The 22,293-nt window shown below is 39.1% G+C and overlaps 1 protein-coding gene across 16 annotated transcripts in view; it reads right to left on the bottom strand.

Moving 5' to 3' along the window:
* Positions 1 to 956: 956 nt before the first annotated feature.
* SYNJ1 (synaptojanin 1) overlaps positions 957 to 22,293 on the bottom strand; it is a 56,495-nt gene continuing 35,158 nt past the window's right edge. For 7 of the 16 annotated variants that reach the window (XM_060273603.2, XM_060273604.2, XM_035115626.3 and 4 more), the window contains 16 exons: positions 21,500 to 21,692; positions 20,546 to 20,704; positions 19,618 to 19,774; positions 18,911 to 19,028; positions 18,595 to 18,810; positions 16,586 to 16,664; positions 15,061 to 15,226; positions 14,643 to 14,855; positions 13,980 to 14,117; positions 13,360 to 13,398; positions 12,543 to 12,587; positions 11,779 to 11,814; positions 11,619 to 11,689; positions 11,264 to 11,372; positions 10,014 to 10,234; positions 957 to 3,791 (listed from right to left, as the gene is read on the bottom strand). In XM_060273603.2, coding sequence (XP_060129586.2) covers positions 2,970 to 3,791; positions 10,014 to 10,234; positions 11,264 to 11,372; positions 11,619 to 11,689; positions 11,779 to 11,814; positions 12,543 to 12,587; positions 13,360 to 13,398; positions 13,980 to 14,117; positions 14,643 to 14,855; positions 15,061 to 15,226; positions 16,586 to 16,664; positions 18,595 to 18,810; positions 18,911 to 19,028; positions 19,618 to 19,774; positions 20,546 to 20,704; positions 21,500 to 21,692 — 2,782 coding nt within the window. In that variant the 3' untranslated portion in view covers positions 957 to 2,969. Of the gene's footprint in view, positions 3,792 to 6,640; positions 6,665 to 10,013; positions 10,235 to 11,263; positions 11,373 to 11,618; positions 11,690 to 11,778; positions 11,815 to 12,542; positions 12,588 to 13,359; positions 13,399 to 13,979; positions 14,118 to 14,642; positions 14,856 to 15,060; positions 15,227 to 16,585; positions 16,665 to 18,594; positions 18,811 to 18,910; positions 19,029 to 19,617; positions 19,775 to 20,545; positions 20,705 to 21,499; positions 21,693 to 22,293 lie in introns of all 16 variants that reach the window. The other 9 variants (XM_060273608.2, XM_088667929.1, XM_060273612.2 and 6 more) reach the window with 8 other exon arrangements.

Below are 22,293 nucleotides of genomic sequence, written 5' to 3'. Positions count from 1 at the left end.
GCTCCAGTTGGAGAACAGCCTTTACCAAAGGTGTCATGGGCTTTGAAGATATTCGAACTCAGGATGAAAGGGAGAAATGTGCTAAGAGGAAGGCACGCACCGTTATCAACTCTCGCCCGGAAACCAATGTCCCCGCTGTGGAAGGACATGTGGATCCAGAATTGGCCTCCACAGTCACTTACAGACACACTGTTAAAACTGTGTTTATGAGGACAATCTTACTCGGCTACGAGTGATCGCCAAAGAAGAAAAAGAAGATAGATGATCAACCAACTCTGGAAAGGGTTGTGCATTCCAGCGTAAGGGGCAAGGTGCGCTGCCTGGGAGAGCTATTCACTTTTCTCTAAGGAAGCCTAGGCTGTTTGTGTTGATGTCCACCCCTTCCTGGCCAGAGGTAGCCTAGCTAACATTATCTATGCTCTGGAGTCTTTTGAAGTTGGCAGTGCACTTTGTTGCATGTCCTTGAAGACAGTTCAGGAAATGCAGCTGCTCCAGAACACTGCAGTTCGGTTGCTTAACTTGCCAACAGGAATCACGGAACAGATCTTGCCCTTGCCTGTATTGAAACAACCACAGTGGCTCCCAGTGAGTTTCTAAGCTTCATTCACAGGGCTGGTCTTAATCCATATACAGTTTAAGACTGACCCAGGTAGCTGTTGGGCTGCCAGCTGTCATATCTAGTCCTCTGTCCACCAGTCCAAAGATGTGTGAATTGAGTAAGAATACCGCATGACAATAAAAGGTTGCCCTCTCTCCCCGGCACCTCTGTTATTTGCTCTGCAACTGAGCCTGGTGCAATGACCGTAGATGTGAGCATCTGAATTAAAAAACAACCAACTAAGCTTTTCTTTGCAGGTGAAATCTCTGTCCTTTCCTAAAGGGGCAAGTTGGCTGCAGATTTGAGAATCTCAGACGACAAGAGAAAACCAAATCTTGACACAGTCAATGAATGGATATTATATTCTGAAAGATTGATATATTTATTTAATTAATTAATGCAACACCACATTTCACAGGATATGTATGGAATATTGTAGACCACTGAGTTAATACTGTCATTTTGCATTGGATATAGTCAAATATTGTGTACCACAAGCAATAATTTGTTACACATTAACAAAACAACTTGCCACAGGGAACACACTCCATGAAAGATATAGCTTTTTTTTTTTACATAGTTGGTAAATTTGACGCCACTAGTAAATTACTTTTAGCAATATGATTGTTAACTATTTATCCTATACTTGTAGATACTTTGTTGCAATTTTGGTGGTACTTTGCTGCCAGATTCTGTAATCTATTGAAGGTGTATGGGGGCTTGTATTTTAAATACGTTATAGAAAAACTAAACAAGGTCTACATATCACTGAACTGTAATTTGCACTAACTTTCCAGAACACAGTTGCTTTGCTAACGTAAGATTATTCCAAAGCACTATCACACAGATGTTAATAATCAGAGTTTTAACGAGTTAAATCACATACTGAAGCACAAAGGTTATAGTACCACTGTTTTAAGATGTACAAGTACTTTTAAATGAACTTTACTGTAAAAGCACAATACAGAAGTCACTGTATTTACGTATCTATCCACCTATAGATAATGGTTATGCACTGCTAGCTGGGATGATTTATAGAAATATGCTGGGATAGTAGTAAATAATTTAGAAACGTAATTTTATTTTTGCTGCTCCATGGAAAGCTGTGCTTCACTTAGATGCTACCAAAAGGCATAGACTTTGCTAACAGTCAACAGAAGAACAGACAGGTTTGGCGAGGCCCTTCTCAAAAAAGATTTTTCACAAGCTTTTAAAAAAGCAATCAATATAAATAGCTGTGACAATATGTATAAGAGAATCTATAGCTTGCCTAATGAAGTATTATTGAAAACACTAGTGTTTCCTTCATGACACCAAAATAATACAAATGACATTTGTTGTAAAAACCATGGGGGACCATTTGCAAGTTTACAAAGCATTGTGCAAACAGTAACAGATTTAGCCTCCATAAACATCACATGTGGCATTGACAGCCTCTGTCTGTGGGGAGAACAGTGATGCATCTAAAAAGCTTTACAGAACAGTACAAAAACTATCTGTTGAAGCCCAACTTAAGACACAAGCACTTCTATACATAGTAAGGGAGGATGCAAACAAAACTGAAATGCATGGACCACATAGCAGATTATTTCTTTACTTAGATTTTTGTATCAAAACTGACTGTTGTATTGAGTCATGAAATTCTGCTCTTCAAGTTAAAAAACAAAGATTCATATTTTTCTGAAATCAAAGTTCCTTAATAGTAGTATCCAAAGCAAAAGTTGAATAACTGGATTATAAGTGACCACAATATTTCCCATGTGTGCAAAACAATAATACATATGCAGTTGCAGGTAAAATATATTACTATATGCTGTGAACTTTTAAAAAACTCTTTCGACTCTTTGTGGAATTCACCATTACAAATCTTCATAAACCTCTGGTATATAACATTTCCCCAACATTTCCCTTAAACAGTCATTAATTAAACTTTGGCAGTTCTTTGGTAAATACTTATAAATATACCAGTTTTCGGCTACTGGAAGTGATTCTAAGTTCTACCAGTCAGGAGGGTATTTAAAATAGTATTTTGTAATAAATAAATTTATGTGCACTAAAAGGATAAAATTGTGCTCATGTGTTGTATTTAAATTAATTCGTGGGAACTTCTAATTTTGAACTTGAGTCCTGTGGATTAAAATGGGAATTAAATATGCATAAACTTCCCTGCATTGTGCCCTATTAGTAGTGGCATAATAAAATCACATGTGGAATTAGCTTTGTGAAATACCATATATACACACACCTCTTTAAATTTTGTACATAAGTGACATATTTAAAGTTCAGTGCATCTGACAAAACTATTGCACACAGAATTACATCAATGCCCAATTCTAGGAGATAATACTCTTAGCAAACAATTTTAAAGAATTTATCTTTCAGTAAAATCGTGTGTTGATAAAAACTTAGGTACCTGGGAAGGGCCTGCAGTTGATTTAGTGCTATTGGACCTGGGCGGTACAGGAGGTGCAGGTGGGGGTCTTGCTGGCAAAGGACAGAAAGAATCAGAGCTTCTGTTCCAGTCATTGGAAATGGCAGAACCTGAGCCAAATATGTTTTGTTCAGTGCCCAGTGAACTTGGAAAATAAGTTGCTTTCATGGAACTTGCTCTTTTTAACTCAGTGTGATTGTCCGGTGACTTTAACTTCATCACACAACCCTCTTCATCAAATGTTACCCATCCTCTTGGATTTACATTGTTTGCTATAGAAGATGTGTTTTGCAAACTGAAATTGTCTTCAAATGCATTAACGTAAAACGAAGCCTTGCTTTTATGAAGAGGTTGAAAAGAATAAGCAGCAGGTCCTTCTGTTGAACAATGTGAAGTAGCTCCAGGTTCTTGGGTTTCTGTTCTAAATGGATTTCCAGTAGTAATAGTTTCTTCAGTGAATGGATTTGTGCTGTTTAGTCTGGGAGCAAATGGATTTGGAGAACTGCACATATGTTCTTTATGTTTACTATATGTTGGAATAAGTGGCATTGCTGGCATGCAATTTATGTTACTTAAAGTATTAAAATTGTCTGTTGCAGAAGGCAACTTTGTCAGCTTCTTTTGGTTTAAAGGTACAACTGGTGACATTCGAACTGATGACTGAATCTTGGATGCAGAAAGCAGCTGAAGGGACAGATCTTCAAAAGGATCATTGTTTAGCTGTGTTTCAAGCTGAATGGCATGAACTCCATTTGCTCTAATCTGCAAAGTAAATAAAGTGCTCAAACATGTCACTTGGCTGTGAAACAGCAATTCTTCATTGTCCATGGCATAAGCAGTGGATCTTGCATTTCCTAATTTATTTTATGCTTGCTTCCTTATTTTAAAAGTCCTGTTTGATTTATTTTATAATCAAAATAATTTTTAAAAACCCCACTGCCCTTTTATTGGCAAAATAGACACATGTAGACCTACAAAGCATTTTATTTATCTCCCTATTAACTGATACAATTGTAATGTTTCAGATTTCTGAACACAAAAGAACATTACATCTCTACTGGAAAAAACCATTATGCTTTATTACCTGAAGAACTAAAATAGTATATAAATAATTAAATGTAGTCACTTTCACATGCAGAAAAGGATGATGTTATTATGAAGTTTTATCACAGTGAAAATGTTAGTATCATTCTATGTTTTAAAAATGGCTTCCCAATTTCTATGCACTTTTGTTGCTGTTGTTGTTTAGTCATTTAGTCGTGTCCAACTCTTCATGACCTCATGGACCAGAGCACGCCAGGCATTCCTGTCTTCCACTGCCTCTAGTTTCTTTAAATACTATACAGTTTATGTTTTTTTACTAGGCCAAAATAGAAAGATATTGGGAGAAATTCAGCATTGCATTAAGGCAATCATTCTGTCAGGGCAAGTATTCTGCCTTGGCAGACTCAATGATCCCCCCTTCTCCCCCCCCATGTGCTATTCTGGAGATTCTCTCGACACCCCACCCTCAGCACAATGGGGGAGCATGGCAGGAGGAAAGCCCCATTACACAAGGAAGTCCATGCACAGGGTTTCTGCTGGCAGGTCTCATTAGTTGAATCCTGCCCTTCATTGAACTTCCAGATAAATGTTAAGCACTTAGAAATATTCCTGCACAAGGCAGAGGTATTTTTATTCTCCCAGGCATTTGAACAGTGCTAATGGGCTAGCTTTTGGTCATTTATTTTTGGGCAGTTCTTTCTAATGTGGGTGTTGTGGTTATTTTATGTAATCGGGTAATTTTTAGAGATGAACACTTAGTATATTTGTTTCGTTTTAATGAATTTTTTTATTGCATATTGTCCATGTAAATTGGTTCAAAACTCATTTGCCAGAGTGGACTGGAGGACATTTAGGGAATAAATTGACTTCTCCCACTCAACTGGATGGGCAGGCCGCAGGGCCTTTCAAGTCTTTTTCCTCCTCTTACAGGGATTGCCTCTGGTCAGGGCAATCCAGTCAGATGGGAGGGGTACACATAATAAATTTATTGATGTTGTTGTTAGGATGGACGGGTCTTTTTCTCCTCTGGGAAGAATCTCAGTATTTTAGCTAATATGCACTCAATGTCTTCCAGCTGACTCTTCACCAGAAATTCATAGCACTAATATCTGGTTATTTGTGGCAAATGATACATAAACTGAATAAATCTAATCAAAAGTATTTCTCACCATTTTAAACTGAACTAGAACTTATCAAGAATGGAGACCAAAGAACCGGCCTCGGTCCTAACAGAGAGACTTGAGGATGTCCTCTCTCTCCCACACCCAAGTTAATACCACAACATGACATCCACCTGAGGGGTTTGGCAAGTTCAGTACCCAACCTGGAATGCTGCCATGTTGAGTCAATTTCCACCAACCTGGCTCCCTCACCCAGCATGGGGATGAAAAGAAGGCTTCCCAACTGCAGTAGGTACCCTTATACATAGAATCAAAGTTTCCTCATATTTAAGACACATTCTACATTTTCATTTCTTCCAGTAATTTAGACCATAGTCCTAAACACACCTAAGAGTAAGCTCCAATGAACTGACTTCTGAGTGACTATGCCTACTGTGGTGTAAGAGTAAATTTCCATGTTTTAACATATATTAGACATACTCCAAACCTATATGGTTTTATATTCAACAATTCTAAACACACAGTTTTAAATCTGAAGATCCATTTTATACTTACCTAAACAGCCTGCTTAAAATAATAAAAAATCAATTTTGTCCAAGTCCAAGTATAGCCATGTTTAACTACAGAATAAATGTAAATCAAATGCAATTTTGCATATGGCACTTGGCATGCTATGTTTATGGTGTAATTTAAAAATACCAAGCCCCAAAAGAGCACCACCACTGCTTTATAAGTTTTAATTGAATGTGCTTAAGTTGCATTGATCTCAGAAGCAACCCAATTCAAAACTAGCTTCATATTAAAACTAAACTAGATATAGTTTATGCTCAAAAGGCAGCTTTCATTTCATGAACTTTTGAGTGTGAGATGAAACCAATATTACACTTTTTGCCACTATATTCATTTTTTTCCATAAAGTACTGCAGTCTTGTTATCAGGGTTGAGCAGTGTTTAAAAGTTTCAGAAAATGGGACCGAATTAAGTTCTTCCCGTAGCAGTGGTTCTCAAAGTGTGAGGCAGACCTCTTGGTGAGGTGCAAGTGAGGTTTCTAACTTCATCATAAGGCAATGTTTGTGGATTTTTAGCTGTTTTAGTGTCCTGTATTAGGACCCTCCCCTCTGATTTATGAAAGCTGGCAACAATCAGACATTTATTTAAAAACTTTATGCTGTTTTCTTTATTTAAGGAGAGGCTTACTTGGCACAGTTTGAGAACCCTTACTCTACAAGGCCATAGCATACCAAGGTAAATAAGGTGCTTTATGTCAATAATATGCTACAGAAAGCAAGAATGAAACTATGGCATGTCTGCCTATATATGCAGGCAGGTGATTTCAATGCAAGTGCAGATGTATGAAGCAAAATTGTTCATACATCTTTTTTGCTACTACTTATGGAGAACAAATAATGGATGGAAATAACAAAAGACTAGTAAAGAGTCAGGTACCTTTTACCCTGATGGTTGATCCTGCTTGTGAGAAAGAGACAGACATCAAAGGGAAAATATTAGGAAGAAATCCATGGTAAAATGCTTCAAAAGTGACCCAGCACTACGTCTGTCCAATTATTTGAGTGTTAGATGTTATTTTGATAACACAGACATGCAGAAACACTACTGTACTAATTGGATTTGCTATGATATAAAGCAGGGATACTAATCTTGTTCACGCTGAGGGCTGCGTTGATCCACAGTCAACCCTCCAGAGGCTGCTTGTCAAACTGGGGGTAGCTAAAGTGTAAAATGCTTTCCCGTCTGCTATTCTGCATTAATTTTAAAGCATTTATTATTCATTTTTATAAAATGGACAACTTTGAGAGAGACAAAGTACATCATCATAGTGGGGGACATATGAGAGCAGTCAATAAAAAGCTTTTCTTTTTTTAAAAAAAGTAAAAACTGTTGACCTTGTGGGGTGCAAATTTGGAGGTCTTGTGGGTACAAAAAACCTGTAGGCTAGCCACCCCTGATATCAATAGTCCTCCACTTTGGCTTTGATCTTACAAAGAAAGCTGCCTCAACTGGCAAGCTATGTTTGAGTCAATGATACCCAAGAAGCATTTTGCATATTTAAAATATATTGCCTTTGGGCAGTATTCTAGTAACTCATCCTGTCAGCACAAGGATTACTTATAGTGCAACACAACTACGCCCTCCCCCATGTGTGCATTGCCATGCCCTCTCCTAATCTGGTCTAGACAGTTGGGGAACCCCAAGAACAGATTTAGGTGGTTCACAGGGTGAGGAGGTGGGAAGTTCAGCTGCGCAAGGATTTCCTTGTACTGATGGAACTACTTAGTGCTACGTTGAATACAACCCTTAGTGATCAAGTGACTATTCATAAGACTGTGGCGGCTGCATTTTAAACTCGCTCCAGATGACATTTGGTCATGCTGCTATGTGAGAGCGAGATAATCATGTAAGTGACTAGCATGTTCAAAGGACTGCATGGATTGGGTTTTGATTTTACAGATTTAAAAGCAGGTTGAGGAAATTAGGCTGTAGTGGCTTCAAAGACTCAAAAGCTCTCTTTCTGAAGCAAATCATTACTAAGAGATTGCATTTTGACATATTCTGTTAAACTTTTCCATGTCTGATTGCCAGTGGATAAACTAGTAATACTGTTCTAACACTGCTCTAAATACCTCTTATATATTCATACCAGGTTATTTGGGGAAAGTGTATAGAGGACTGTGTTTAACTGCTTTCTAACTGCACCAAGAAAATGGATGCTCAGTATTAGACATCTTTTCTAATATTTTGCATGTTTTTTTTACCTAATTTATAACACTTAGAAGCAGCAAGACTCTTATCAACAGTGGAAAGGATAGTTAAGTCAGTTTGAATACAAGTGTGACCATAATAATTTATTTTTAGTAAGCTAGTCCAGATGAAACTTGGCCATAATACATGTTAAACCCTATGCCCATATCTTAAGACATCTGTCTACCACCTAGGCTGAGATATAGTAGCTGCCTACAAGAATAACATTCATCTCAGTCATGTCTTATGGAGTGGCCTCCCCAGAGGTTTGCCTGGCATTAATGTATTTTAGACAATCCCCAACCACAGCTCTGCTAGCTGGTGTGTGTTAGGATGGGGTGGAAGTGCCTCTTTGCCAGCAGAGGTGGGCGTATGTTTGGGCTAATGGCACCCAGAAACTCTATGGGCCCATGATTAGGGATCTTCCAAGTACAGGTTTGAGCTCGTCTAGAATCTGCTGGCTCCAAGATTGCTCTGTTCTCCCCAATGGTCCCAGGACCTAAGTGAACTTGTATTGTCTATGCCTTCTGATTATTTGAGCTCTACAATTTGTTCATTTCTTAGATTATGAGTATTTATGACTTGTCAACCAAAAGTTATACAAATTTACAGTACTTTCTGTCATGAGACACACACACACACACACATGACTGTGCCCAATAACTATCAGTCCTTTGTTCTGGGAAGTTCTGGATACCTATAGTCATATACATGCTGACATTAGAAAGTAAGAACCTTTGAGTTCAGTAGGATATGCTCCCAAGTATGTCCTAGTCATCAAGGAAGCCCTTGCATGGGTACAGATGCAAAGACAAACACGTTCGTTTTGCACTTGTCTCCTCCCATTTCAATTCTAACCAGATATATAATTGTGTAGTGCAACAGACATGTGGACTGCATGACAAAAAGCCTTTGAATTATTCTTCTAAGGAACATAAAAGTCCTCTTTAGTTGTTAATCAACATGATTTGTTACAGGAACCAAATAGTTTGTTCATAAAATACATAAATAAAAACTGGGAAACATGATTTAAACCAGTCTCTATATGATGAATCCATCCCTATTTATTTATTTTTAAAGAAGCTAAGTTTGTAAATCCTATCCATACATGCTTAGGAGTAAGCCTCACTGTGTACAGCAGGACTTGTTACTGAGTAGGTATGTATAGAACTGTGCTAAAAGGCTGAGATTCCTAAACACACTAACTTGCATGTAAGTCCCAATAAATTCAGTAGGATTTAATTTCAAAAATATCATAAAATCGTTGAATTGGAAGGTATCCCCCAGGGTCATCTAGTCCAACCCCCCTGCAATGCAGGACTCTCAACACACATTTCCACATCCCCATCCCCTGCTTAGCTTTGAAAATGTGCTAGCAGTTTTATTGCTGCGCCAATATATACAGATCTGCAAGTGCCTCAAAGTAAAAGCGCACCACACTAACTAGACCCCCGCCTTCAAATGTCAAACATCTGTATGAATTTTAACCACCACAAAGAGGATAGCTAAAATTTACAGCACAATTTTTTAATAGTTGGTTTAATATGTTTCATTTGTGTTTTCTTCTCCATAGTTTCTCATAGCTCTATAACGTTGACTTGCATCTAACACGGGGATTATGTTCTGGGGATGGCGCATAAATCTGAACTTGTGTATAGTCGAACTGCTTCCACATGAACAATCTTACATTCCAGAGCCGACACACCAAACAGGTCTTGCCCCACAAGCAAGACAGAGAGCTTACCACACTTATCTTGAAATATTTTGCTTACTGGGCTCAGGGATTTGTTTACCAAGCTCAGGGAGGCTCTCACAAGATTTCATGGGAACTCAGAAACCCAGCACAAAAACAGCTTTTAAGCACTCCACCTTCTGCGCGTTTAATTTATGTGATTTCAACTGGACAGCACATGTAAAACGTGTTTAAGTTGTGAGTTGACTGCACTATATATTTAAATGTAAAAGTTATCAGCATGTGAATGCTGCTGTTGAGTAAGCCTGTTAAAGTAAGTGTACTTGTGCACTGAAAATAAAGTATTAAAAAGAATTGCATACATACTTGTTGCTGTGAAGGAACGGGTTCAGAAGGCAAGCTTTGGGATGATTTGCTACGAGGGGGAGGCTGTGGTGGTGCTTCCAGGTTTTGAGGAGAAGCTGTCTGAGATGTTGCTGTCATAGGTATAAGAGGTTCCTGCATCTTTAGGGCAGGGGCCTGCTGAGTGGTGGAATGAACAGGAATGGCACCCTGTGGCTTAAGTGGTTCAGGAAGCAGAGGGGAGCCTACAAATACACAGAAAGCGTATTTTAATGGAGTTAGATTTTCTCAGTTAACACAAAGTTCTCTTGACAGTGGTCAGTGTCTCAACCCTTGGATGGCAACTCATAGGAAAAAATGATTATCTGTATATACAGAACTGCACATACCAAAACATGTAAGAGTAACCACAGTTCAGGAAGACTGCCAGAGGCCTGGATTAAAAGAGCTGCTCATTCAAGAATTTTCACTAATTTGGATCTTTCTCCCCCTTGAACAGCCAGGCCCTCTGCTGTATCACAATCTGCTTTTGAAATTCACATCAGTTCCAAAAGCAGTTTGTCATGAAGGGAACTGCTCCTTGAGAACATCAGATCTAAAGTCTCATTGGGCTCACAGAACTCATGTCACAGTTATTTACGGTAGGTCCTGAGCAGAGATAAGTCTTCACACATTATGGAAGTAGGAGGTACAAATGTTTGAATACAGCATATGTATCTGGTATTTCCTATGAGGTTAAGAACCATTCATGGCTTTGATCACACACTATGTAGCCATGCCACAGTAGGGGTGAGAACTACTATCTTTAGCTGTAATACACATCTCCAAAGTAGTCAGCAACAAACTTTCCTGAGGTTGCTCATTAATCTAGTTCATGCAGTTTATTTCATTCTACACCTCTGAAATACTTGTGTACCCATGGGTAAAGGATCTGTAATTATTTCCATGCACATGGATAAGCAGATTCTCTCGCAGTATTTTTTAAACAAAAGTACTGCCCAGAAGTGGCTACAAAAATTCTAAAATCTTCTCTGCATAGCAGACCTATAGTTTACAAAATTGCTTTAAGTGCGTGACAGAGACTTTATTCCACTAGCAACCTTGAACCACCTATGTTATGTGCTGGTAAGAAACACACATTAATTCTGAAAGAGATGCGAACCGGACACTGCCACAGAACCAATTCTGTGAAAGGGGGAAGAGTAGACTGTAATATATAGGTCTCGCCACTGAACTGCAGGATAACTACATTAAAGCAAAAACAAACAATTTACCTCTTGGTGATTCTGCTGGCTTGGGTTGGACTTCAGGTGTTTGTCTCCCCACAGGGGGACGGGCGTGGCTTAGTGGTGCACTAATGACTCCAGCTCGGGGAGGAATAGTCTGAAATGCATTAAGCGCAGAGATCCAATTATGGTTACAATTTGGAAACCTTAACAATTGCCTGTGAATGGAAGTTTGGTTCTCTTCAGATTGCAATGATTGTGCAATCAAGGTCAAATATTTTAATAGCTTAATATTTAGGGAAATGGAAAAAGCTAAATCTTGAAATCTTGAAAACTTTGAAGTTAATAAACCCAAACACAGGATCACAATATCACAACAAAATCACAAGCTCTGATTGCCTACCGGTCTACATGTACTGTATCCAGAAGTTCCTATGCTGGTAGGTCCAGCTGGAGATGGTGAATGACTCTGAGCTGCAGAAACAGTAAGAAGTCACTAATTTAGAATATATTTCGAAATCCAGATTCTCTGTAATTAAGTATTTAACCTCAATATATAATACCTATGTCTCTTCTTTGTGGCCCAGGACTTTTTTGAGCTTTGACATAAGAACAAAAATAAATAAATAAATAAATCAGTTTATACTAGTGAATATTTAGGTTTACATATACATGATTTTATATTTAGATGAGAAAGTTGCAGGCCTCCTAATTCAAATGTTTATATTACTGTATCTATCTGTATTTTTAACATTATTTTTTGAAAATCTTTAATGGCATAACAATTGCATGCTTTATTCCCTTAGCATAGCATGATCCTGGAAGAATGAAATGCTCCTAACTGTTAGGAATCCTCTATGAATGATCACCTTAGATGCACTGTGAATATGATAACTGATTTACAGAATTGTTTATCAATGGTTCCAGTAAAATGCAAATTGACTCCAACTTAGGCTGAATATTTCCAGTGCTTACAAGGAGAGTAATCTGACAGTTCAATGCATAATCTAAACCACAGTTATGTAGTTTTCATTTCTCAACAAAAACTAGTACATTTTAAGAAGAAATATGCCTAAAGCATATTCACATTTGTCTGGCTATTGACTCAATAGGAAGGTTTTGATCTCACACAATTTAGCACTTGCAATTTAGCGCTTTCTTTAAAAAACAAAAACAAATTTGACTTCATTTGTCATGACTGAATTATTATCTCAAGAAGTTAACACTGAAAATTATAAAGTACAAATAGGAACCCTCATGCGAAAAAGTTAGGACAGCTGTGCACCAATATTTGCATATATAGTTTGACAGGAGGAAAATTCATTACCTTCTTCTCTCCTGGCTACACCAGGACTGGGAGGAGCACCAAGACCTTATCAGAGAAAAGCAGAAAAGCAGTATTTCGGCCATGCAGCAGGGTAAGGAAATGTAAGACAAAACAGAATTGCAAGGCTTTTGTTCTGAATAAAGTGATCAACTCAAACAGTATATTGCGGCGATTTGAGGGGGAAATAAGCAAGAATGAAGTTCACATTTAGAAAGATTGAAGAGCATTCATTTTATTTTTCATTGATAGGATCATATTTAAATCATAAGCAAGATAAAAATACAGATTTAAGAACTTGTGTTTCTTTGTCAGGACCCTAACTGTGAACTAAATTTCAGTATGCCTTTCCCCACTTTCCACAGGGATGTGAACCCGGCACCATATGTTACTAGGCACCAGGCAAAAACAATTTTTATTACCCAGGCTTTTGGAACAAACCAATGTCCTCCTCCTGTCCTCCACACATAATCTCAGTTCCAGGTTTGTTCACATTTGTAGTTCATATTTAATCAGGCATATTACTATGGTTTTAGCACCATCTTTAACATTTCAAAGCCATAGGTAACTTTACTACTTTTAGGAAAATAAAAGCATTCTAAAACTAAAACTGTGTCATAAAACCTTTGTTAAAAACAAAGACGGATATCCAACTCACTCTTATTCAGAGTAGCCCCGTTTCAAGTCCAATGATTTAAATGGAGCTTCTGTGAATATGTATGACTAAGACTGGATATCAACAAATGTGTTAACAAAGAAATATAGATTAACACAAAATATTTTGCCCACTATTTAAGTCATATTTGAACACAAACATTACCTCCAAATTCTTTTCTAGCAGGGGCAGGGCTTTTACCTCCTTAAGAGTAAGAAGTCGATGCAGCAATAAATAAAAAGTATGAATTGAAAGAGAAGCACGAGTCAAAATAAATCAAGAATCAGGATCAATAAATGCACTGTTTGTAATTATATAGTCTTTGAGAGCTTCATACTCAAAGTTATAGACAGAGAGCTAGAAAAGCATCAATAGATAGGGTAGTAGTGGCTGTATTCAACAGGCTAAAGCATAGTTTAACATGATAAGAACAAATGCAGATGAACCTTGGGGTCATGCACTCCCCCCTCCCTTCCTCCAGTGTGGTGACAAGGAAAGAAACAGTTTGGAAGTTTTTGCTTCTGTTTTCCCTTAAGTGCAGGTTATTGTGTCATCCAAACTGGCAAAGCTGTGGTTAATGGTAACTGGTTTGTTTGAAACCAAGGGTTATAAAGTTATTTGAAACAAACCATAGTTACCATTAACCATGGTTTTGTACAAACAGAAGACAAAGCTTCCATTACCCTCTACACAGTCACAACAAAGGTATTCTTAATTTAAGCTCATTTACCACCAACAATAGAAGAACTTCTTTCAGGTATTATTTTCACATTTTACCAGCTTACCTGCTGGGGGAGGTGGTCTCTGTGGTGGAGCAGGGCGAGCAGGAGGTGCTCCAGGGCGAGGTGGAGGCAGGCGTTTGGGTTCCAAACTTTGGGTAGACTCTTTTTGTTGGGCAATTGGTTGAAAATCTATTGGAGAACCTGGCAATAGTAATTTATATACAGAGGTATTTAAAAAAATAAAACATTCTTACGCCTAGTTATATAACAGCTATTTTTTTCAAATTACATTATTCAAAGTAGCTCAGCACAGAAATCCTGTTATTTCTTTCAGGAAAGCAAGTACCATCTCCTCAAGCAAGTATGAAGCTCACACTTCCTTCCTTGTATGTAAAACTTGTTTTCAGTAGTACTGTTAATACCTGTAGTATTTAATATAAATTGCTAAAAAGCATTTCCTTGATGTTTGCACACTCTGTATGACTGTAATATGGAATATTAAATGATTATATTAGTGTTGTTTATTTCAGCCAAAAATAATCTCCCAGAGCAGGTTACCATAGCAATAAGATGGTTATTGCCCTCAGGCTCACAAAGTTCTTGGAAGACCTTTGTTTCAACAATCTTGGGTACTTGGTATTTGAATATCCATATACATGCATCTAATGGAATGTACAAGTAAGTACATGCACATATGGACAGGATTTTGGTAAGATGTGGCAATACCTTGAGAAGATGTAGGTGGTCCAGGAGTCTTGCTAGGTGCTCTGCTTGGTCTTGATGGAAGGGCTGGAGGTGGCCCATCTGATAATGTAGGCGACTGACAAGGACTTGAACGAGGTGAAGAGGCAGGTGAGGCTCCAAGACCAGAACCTCCTGCTAGCTGTAGATGCTGTGGAAGAATTTCTTCTACTTCAGCACTATAATCATCAATATCACCTTGAAACAAAGTAAAATATTCTTAAGTAAACAGAACTACAAATCTGTCAAGTTGTACCGCAATTAATATAGCAAATAGAGCTAAAAAAAAAATCTACTACAGCTGCTAACACTTTCCTACAAAATATAATCAAACTTTTATTTTGATTATGCATAATGGATAAAACCTAGTTACAGTATAGATTTAAGTTTGAGTTCGACAAACCTTCCATATCATCATAGTCTGCTGAAACCTCCGCATCTTCACAAAGCAAAGTGGAACTTGTTGATGAAGGCAAGGCAATATTCACTCTCTCCAGACTCATCTCTTCTTCTAAACTCTTAATCCAATCTGGGTTTTTCAAATTAATATTGATTGTCCTCCCAAGCAGCTGAATTTCAAGCAAATAAGAGAATAATTAATATAATTATTGATTATGGTTTGTGCAACTACTTCAAAACTATAAATATCAAGAACTACAAATATAAATCATAATTCTAATTCTAACAGTGAAAACAGAAGTAAGATTCTTCCTCATGATATAATGGGAAGCTGAATTTGCTCAAGCTGAAACTCATCCACAGGTTAAGCTTGTGCATTAAATAATTAAAAACAACAATAGTTAAGAAACTATATTATCAACTCTGGAAAGTTTTGCATTGACTGCCAAAAATGTAACTTGCTTGACAGCAACTTTTTATGGAGGACACATAACATGATGCTGCTCAAGCATACCTATATAAAAACATGTTTTTCAATATTCTGTTGACAGCTCTCACTTCAATCCAGGGTAAGAAAAAAATCTATGGTCTAAAGGAGCAGGAAGTTGGTCACAATGAGTCTGGGGTAATTTAATCTATGGCTGACAGCAGTTGAACCATGGTGTGTCCATTAAAAACAGGTATCAGTTGGAAAAACACAGACAAAAGGAAATTGGAGAAAGATGGGAAAGAATTAGCCTGGCTGACCTGTTGGAGGTGAGCATTAGGAGGGAGGGGAGTCATGAGGGTACAAACATTCTCCTACGTGCAAACTATGTTTTCCCACTTCAGCTATATAGAAATAAAGCACTGTGTTTCCAAGCTGAAAGTCCTAAACTTCAGGCTTCTAGCACTATGTAACACAGCAGGGGGGGGGGGAATTGTTGTCCTCTGCAAGCCCCACAAAGCACTACACATGCTTTTGCTTCAGGTTGCCATATATATATATATATATGTTGTTGTTGTTGTTGTTTAGTCGTTTAGTCGTGTCCGACTCTTCGTGACCCCATGGACCATAGCACGCCAGGCACTCCTGTCTTGCACTGCCTCCCGCAGTTTGGTCAAACTCATGTTCGTAGCTTCGAGAACACTGTCCAACCATCTTGTCCTCTGACGTCCCCTTCTCCTAGTGCCCTCAATCTTTCCTAACATCAGGGTCTTTTCCAAGGATTCTTCTCTTCTCATGAGGTGGCCAAAGTATTGGAGCCTCAGCTTCACGATCTGTCCTTCCAGGGAGCATATATATATATATATATATATATATATATATATATATATATGCATGCCAAACAGTTTACTGATTATTTGTATTGTTTTAATGATATTTTATGTTTCAGCATTGTATACCACCCTGATATTTTATGATATGGTGATATAGAATTCCTTTTATGAATATATATAGAGAGAGGGAGAAGGAAAAAACAAGTAAAAGACCACAATATGCATAAAACACTACAACTTAGCAGGCTACACATAAAAATGCTTATTACCTCAATGCCATTCATGTTAAGAACATTTAAAGCAGAGCTCCCTTCCAAGAATGTCACCCACATTTTGTCTTCTACAAATCTGTGAAATATAGCCAATGTTAAAATGACGAATCATAAAGCAAACATTTATACTCCTGTCACTGAGCACCCACCTTGCCTCCAAGTTTCTGTTGTGGCCTCAGAGACAAAGATTGGTAAGAGCTGATTATCTAGTACAGGGTGCATTTGCAGGACTGCTTACCATACCCTTCTGACATGAACAATACAGCATCATGGTCCTGTGTGTCTTGGGCTAAGAAGAAGAGTTTGGATTTGATATCCCGCTTTATCACTACCCGAAGGAGTCTCAAAGCGGCTAACATTCTCCTTTCCCCTCCTCCCCCACAACAAACACCCTGTGAGGTAGGTGGGGCTGAGAGACTTCAAAGAAGTGTGACTAGCCCAAGGTCACCCAGCAGCTGCATGTGGAGGAGCGGAGACGCAAACCCGGTTCCCCAGATTACGAGTCTACCGCTCTTAACCACTACACCACACTGGCTCTCTAAGAAGTTTTCTAATAATCAAAAGCTCAAGTTCATGTATCCTGATACAATCAGGGTAACATTTTGCTGTTCTTGAAGGTCTTGACCCTCCAACTAGCACCAAAAAACCCCATCCAGGGTCAAGTAACCCTTTATTCAAAAAGTCACTATTGCCTTCCCCTTTGGTTCACTTACAAATCCTCCTTACATTAACCATGCTGTTTCTGTCCCCACCCCCCTAAGACTACAACTGTTCTTGGGATGTCTGAATGGAAAGCCTCTCCTCCTACCAGAGGGGAGGAGTTGTGCGTGGGAGCCGGTTCCCACATCGGCAGGGGGGCGTATTCGGCCCCCTGCATCAGTTACCCGGGCTGCCGCACTGCACCCATCAGCCAGCACAATAGGGCTGGCTTGGGGGGGGGCAGGGTTTAGCTGCATTCAAGCGGCCGCGGCAGCTCCATGCCCTCATTCTGCTTCCTGAAGTCGTCGGATCACCCGCCCACCCTCCCTTTAGGTCATATCTATGCTTTTGACCTTGCTATGGACTTTGGTTGGTTGCCCAGGGGGCCTGGTAGGAATTTTTATCCATTTGGCAAATTGGCACCAGCCTCTTGGTTTCTCGTAGCAAATCGTCACAACTTTTCGGGTATTGGCGGCTAGGCATTGGTATATGTGTCGTGTGTTGGAGGGCAGGTTGTGGTCATTACCTACCCCTCGTTGGGTATTCCGTTAAAGGAATCCGGTAGCCATAGATCCTGTCCGATGCCCTGCTGGTGGCTAGGGCCGTGGCACGACCCCCGGTGACATCAGGGGAAGCTTCCAGTTGTATTTGTATCAACAAGCTTCTCCCACTGGTTGTTAACATTCGGATGCCTCCCCACTGAGCGGGGTGGTGCCATGTATAGATTGTTTGATCCAGTGCCTAAGCCAATACCACTCACATGCTGTAACCAATAAAGTTGTGGCCTTGTCTAGCCCATTAACATAAAATACATGTGTACTTGTGTCTTATTTATCTCTAAGTGGGTGGCGGCTCTTCAACTCACAACATTATGCACTTGTCATGAATGCTCCTTTTGGTTTGGGTGCAGGAGGCAACCTTGCTTAACACCTGATATTCCCCAGGACAGGTAAGGATCATGTTACCTAACTTTGTAGACAAGGCCTCATTCAGAGGCTCTTCCTCAGTTCTGGCCAGTGGTCAAGCTGAAGAATAAAGTACACCTAAGAGTCTGACCTTATGAGAAGGCAAAAAGGGAAAGTGATATCCGCTAGCACATGTTGGAGTACAGTTGGGCTATGGCCAAAATGAATATGAGAGTCAGTCACTAGGTTAGGTGAGGACTGAATGCCTCCTACAAACACCAGAAGGAACTTGCATTGCAAGTGACCAACGTTCTCTTCCCTGTTTGTTGTGAAGGAGACAACGAAGATGGGGCATGCCCAAGCTGTCCACTACAAGTGTCCTTGAAATGAAGTTGCTCTAACCTTATGAGTATAACTTCACCATAAGTTGCAAACTTTTGAAGAAGTTCATCAATCAAGCCATCATCAAAATAGTTCTCTTCTGTTGAAGACCCTTTGATAGAGACCATTATAGTACCATCAGGTGGTCCCTGCACTGCAATCACTTCCTTGTAAATTTTGTGTCGTTCTTCTGCATCAACTTCAAAGATATCTACATCAATCAACCCAACAACAGGCCTGCAAAAACATAAATAAAGGATGCACATCAATGGCTGAGGAGCATCAAGAAATAAATTTTTAAAATATTAGAAGGTATTACAAAAGGCCAACTTCAAACCTATGATCAGATGTTTTCAGCTCTGCCCTTCCATAATACAACAAAGTTCCAGGATTCCATGTGTAAATATGTTTACTTTCATCTTGAAAACTGGAATTCATAAGATCCATGTCTTCCGCTACAAAAGTCATATAAGAAATTATATGAATATGCTATAATAGTCAGGATATAAACAAACAAAGGGGAAAAGAAGCCTGTGGGAAGGGGAGATTTACATTTCATATTATAATCAAATTAAGGCCACCTCTTCAAATGAGAAGAAGATCTGTAAATTTGGATATGTTTCCCGTAACTGCTTGCTGGGAGAATATTGGGCCTTTGCTTTTGCTTCTTTAAGAAAGACCACACAAGTCTATACATGGGCTGCAGCAATTGTGAAGAGTGAATATCTGAAAAGTGAGCAATTTGTACTTCAGACTTGGCATTTGAATAGCATGTTTCAAGTGCTCAAAGTACTTTATATACCTTTCATTAATTTGGGCAAGCATATCCATGTACAAAAATGTGAAATGGTCATGAATTCTGCAGAAAATTAGTATTTTGTGCATGACTAGCTACTATAGCACATATCCTAATAAATGAACAACTTACTTTATTATTTCAGTATTAAATAAAAAACTTGAATGTTTAAGAATCATACTACTGTCCTATCAAAAGTTGTTTTATCATCACTTTGCACCGGTTAATATTCAATATTATTATCTGACCTGATCGGTCAAAAGGCCACTTTCTTCTCCTCCACAGTACACGATCTGTCCAGGCTGGTGTACGGCATTTTTCACTGGTATCATAGTCATCCGAAAATAAGTCATATTTGTATGTAGGAGCAAAGGCTATTTTCCCCTCTATAAAGCCTCTAAATATCTGTAGGAAATTGAATAAAACTTTAGCTGATGTACAGCTTGTAAGGAACACATATGGTAAGTCTGCAGCAACTTTATAATATGGTCCCAACAGCTAAAGCTTCTAACAAGTTAGTCAAAAGACCACACACAGAGACCACATTACAGCAGACCAATATGATAGCTATATAGCTCCATTACAATTGATCTCAGCTTTCCTGGTGAAAGACACTCTAGTCCACTTCTACAACATGGATTCCCAATATTGTGACTAATCCAGAAGCAAAACAGTGCTACAAAATGTTGTGTAACTAGGTGACTGCAACATATGAATTAAAGCAGTTCCTACGAACCTCGTCTTCTCTAGGACACACAGCCCTAGCTCTGAATGAACTGTCTGGGCTGTACCTGCTTGGGACTTACAAGACAATGTTTTTCCCTACACACACACACACACACACACACACACACACACACAAAATCCCTCCAAAGAATGAGCATGTCAGAGAGAAGTGTTCTGACCTAGCCTTTTCAGTGATCTGCTACGTGTTCTATGCACATGAGATTATTTGGTGAGGGGATTATGAACGAAACTAGACATGGCAGGGCAGTCAGATGTGCCACTCTACATACAGAGCAGAGTGGTAGTAGTGATGAATGAGTGCATGAATGCATTTCAAATAGGTAATGGAAGCTCAACCTGCCTCCAGCATACCAAAGTGAAGGTTGTCAAGTTCTATATCAGGTTCCACATCAGAACAAACACCTCACTAAAGGAAACCTGAGATGTTACCTGTCCAGCATTTTTCTGATTAACAAGTTGATCGCCTGCAATGAGAGCATCCCAATTTTGTTGCCGAATTAGTTCCTTTACTTCCTCATTAGGAAGATCTATACGGTAATTGAAATCACCACACCAGAATACATAGTCATGGGAAAACAGCATTCTTCCCTGAAAAAGGAAAAAAAGAACTCCAACTAAATATAATTATGAACCCAAGTGCTACCCCTAGTTTTAAAAAATGACACCTGTATTTATAACTTTGTAAAAATGAGTAAAATCCGTATTTTGTCAGTCTTTACCTAAAAAGCCATAGTTGCTAATGTTATTTACATTTTAATACCCCCTAATGCCTGGCGTGCTCTGATCCATGGGGTCACGAAGAGTCGGACACGACTAAACAACAACAACCACCCCCTAAGAGCTCATCATAATCCCATCATTTCTCCTCAGTATAAACCTTCGAGACAAGCAGGCTCAAAGAGACTGACATGCAGTATTGTCCTGTTACACAGTGCTTTTGATGAAGGGGAGCATTAATAAGAATGTTCTTTCTTTAAACTCTACTAAAGTTATTATGTGATGACTCAGACTGTCTCATCAAGTTGTAAGGGTGAGTGCAATCATGGGCTGCAAACACACTACACACAAAAATGAGTTAGAAATTTATCAAATGCATGTGAAGAGTTTTTACTATAGACTTGCACCTGGAAATTTAAAATGTTATATCATAATGCTGTCACCATAAAGATGAAGCATATTGTGCTAACATCATAAAAATGATGAATCTTAAGTGGTGATCTCACAGAGGTAACAACATAGAGGTAAAACATAATGGATAGAAATATACAACTGTGGAAAAGAAGTGGATAGAGGTACATATTGGAAGTTAAGTATGTTTTTAGGTATAGGGTCCCTTCCAACACTACAATTCTATCTAAAATGAGAGATTGAATTATTCCTTACCATTGGGAAGCTCAGTTTTCGACATATTTCCATGAAATCCTCATTTCTCTCTTTGACTTGTGACTGTCCTGCAGCAAAGTGACTGCATACAAAGCAAAGGCTGGAGGTATGAAACAACATTCGAATTGCTACTCCACCCTTATTGCCAGTAGCTCCTCCCATGCCAGTCTTTACAGTATCAACGGCAACATCCCTAAGAATGAAACGTAAAATAACTTAATTTGAGTTTTCAAAATCTTGGCAAAAGCTTCTACCAGCCTCAATTATATTGAAAACAATTCTAATTTTTGAAGACTAAATTATGCTACTTTGCCTGCATGTGCCTATATTTGTTATTTGTGGAAGCTGGAAGAAAGTGAACTATTACCCATTTTTCAGACGTTTTCCTGCTAAATCACTTAAGCCACTTCCGCGCTTGCGTCGGAGGTGGGGTTGTGGGCTGCCCGACTGTACCATCGCGTAGGGGATGAGAGCTCAGCCCCTACGCGTTGGTAGGTTCCCGCCTGCGTCACCCCCGGCCGACCAATGAGGTCGGGCGGGGCGGGGCCAGATCTTTTAAAGGCCTCCGCAGGCGGGAAAAGCTCCCTCTTGCTTCCCTGTTCGCCGGAGCGAACAATTCCTTTATTTTCCTTTTCGTGTTTGCTTTTCTCGCCTTGCATCTGGCTGTTTGGTTCAGTTTGTTTTGCAGGCCTATCCGCGATCGTCCTTTGGCGACTTTTGTCAGGGCGGGGGTAGCTGCGGCAGGGACCCGCCGCGCAGCCTGCTAGCGCCGGTCAGCTGTTCGACGGTTTCGT

Source organism: Zootoca vivipara, chromosome 4 (genome assembly GCF_965207765.1).
Source record: "Zootoca vivipara chromosome 4, rZooViv2.hap1.1, whole genome shotgun sequence".
NCBI lineage: Eukaryota > Metazoa > Chordata > Lepidosauria > Squamata > Lacertidae > Zootoca > Zootoca vivipara.
The sequence above is the reverse complement of the archived record's forward strand: the minus strand, read 5'-3'. Positions and strand labels throughout refer to the sequence as shown.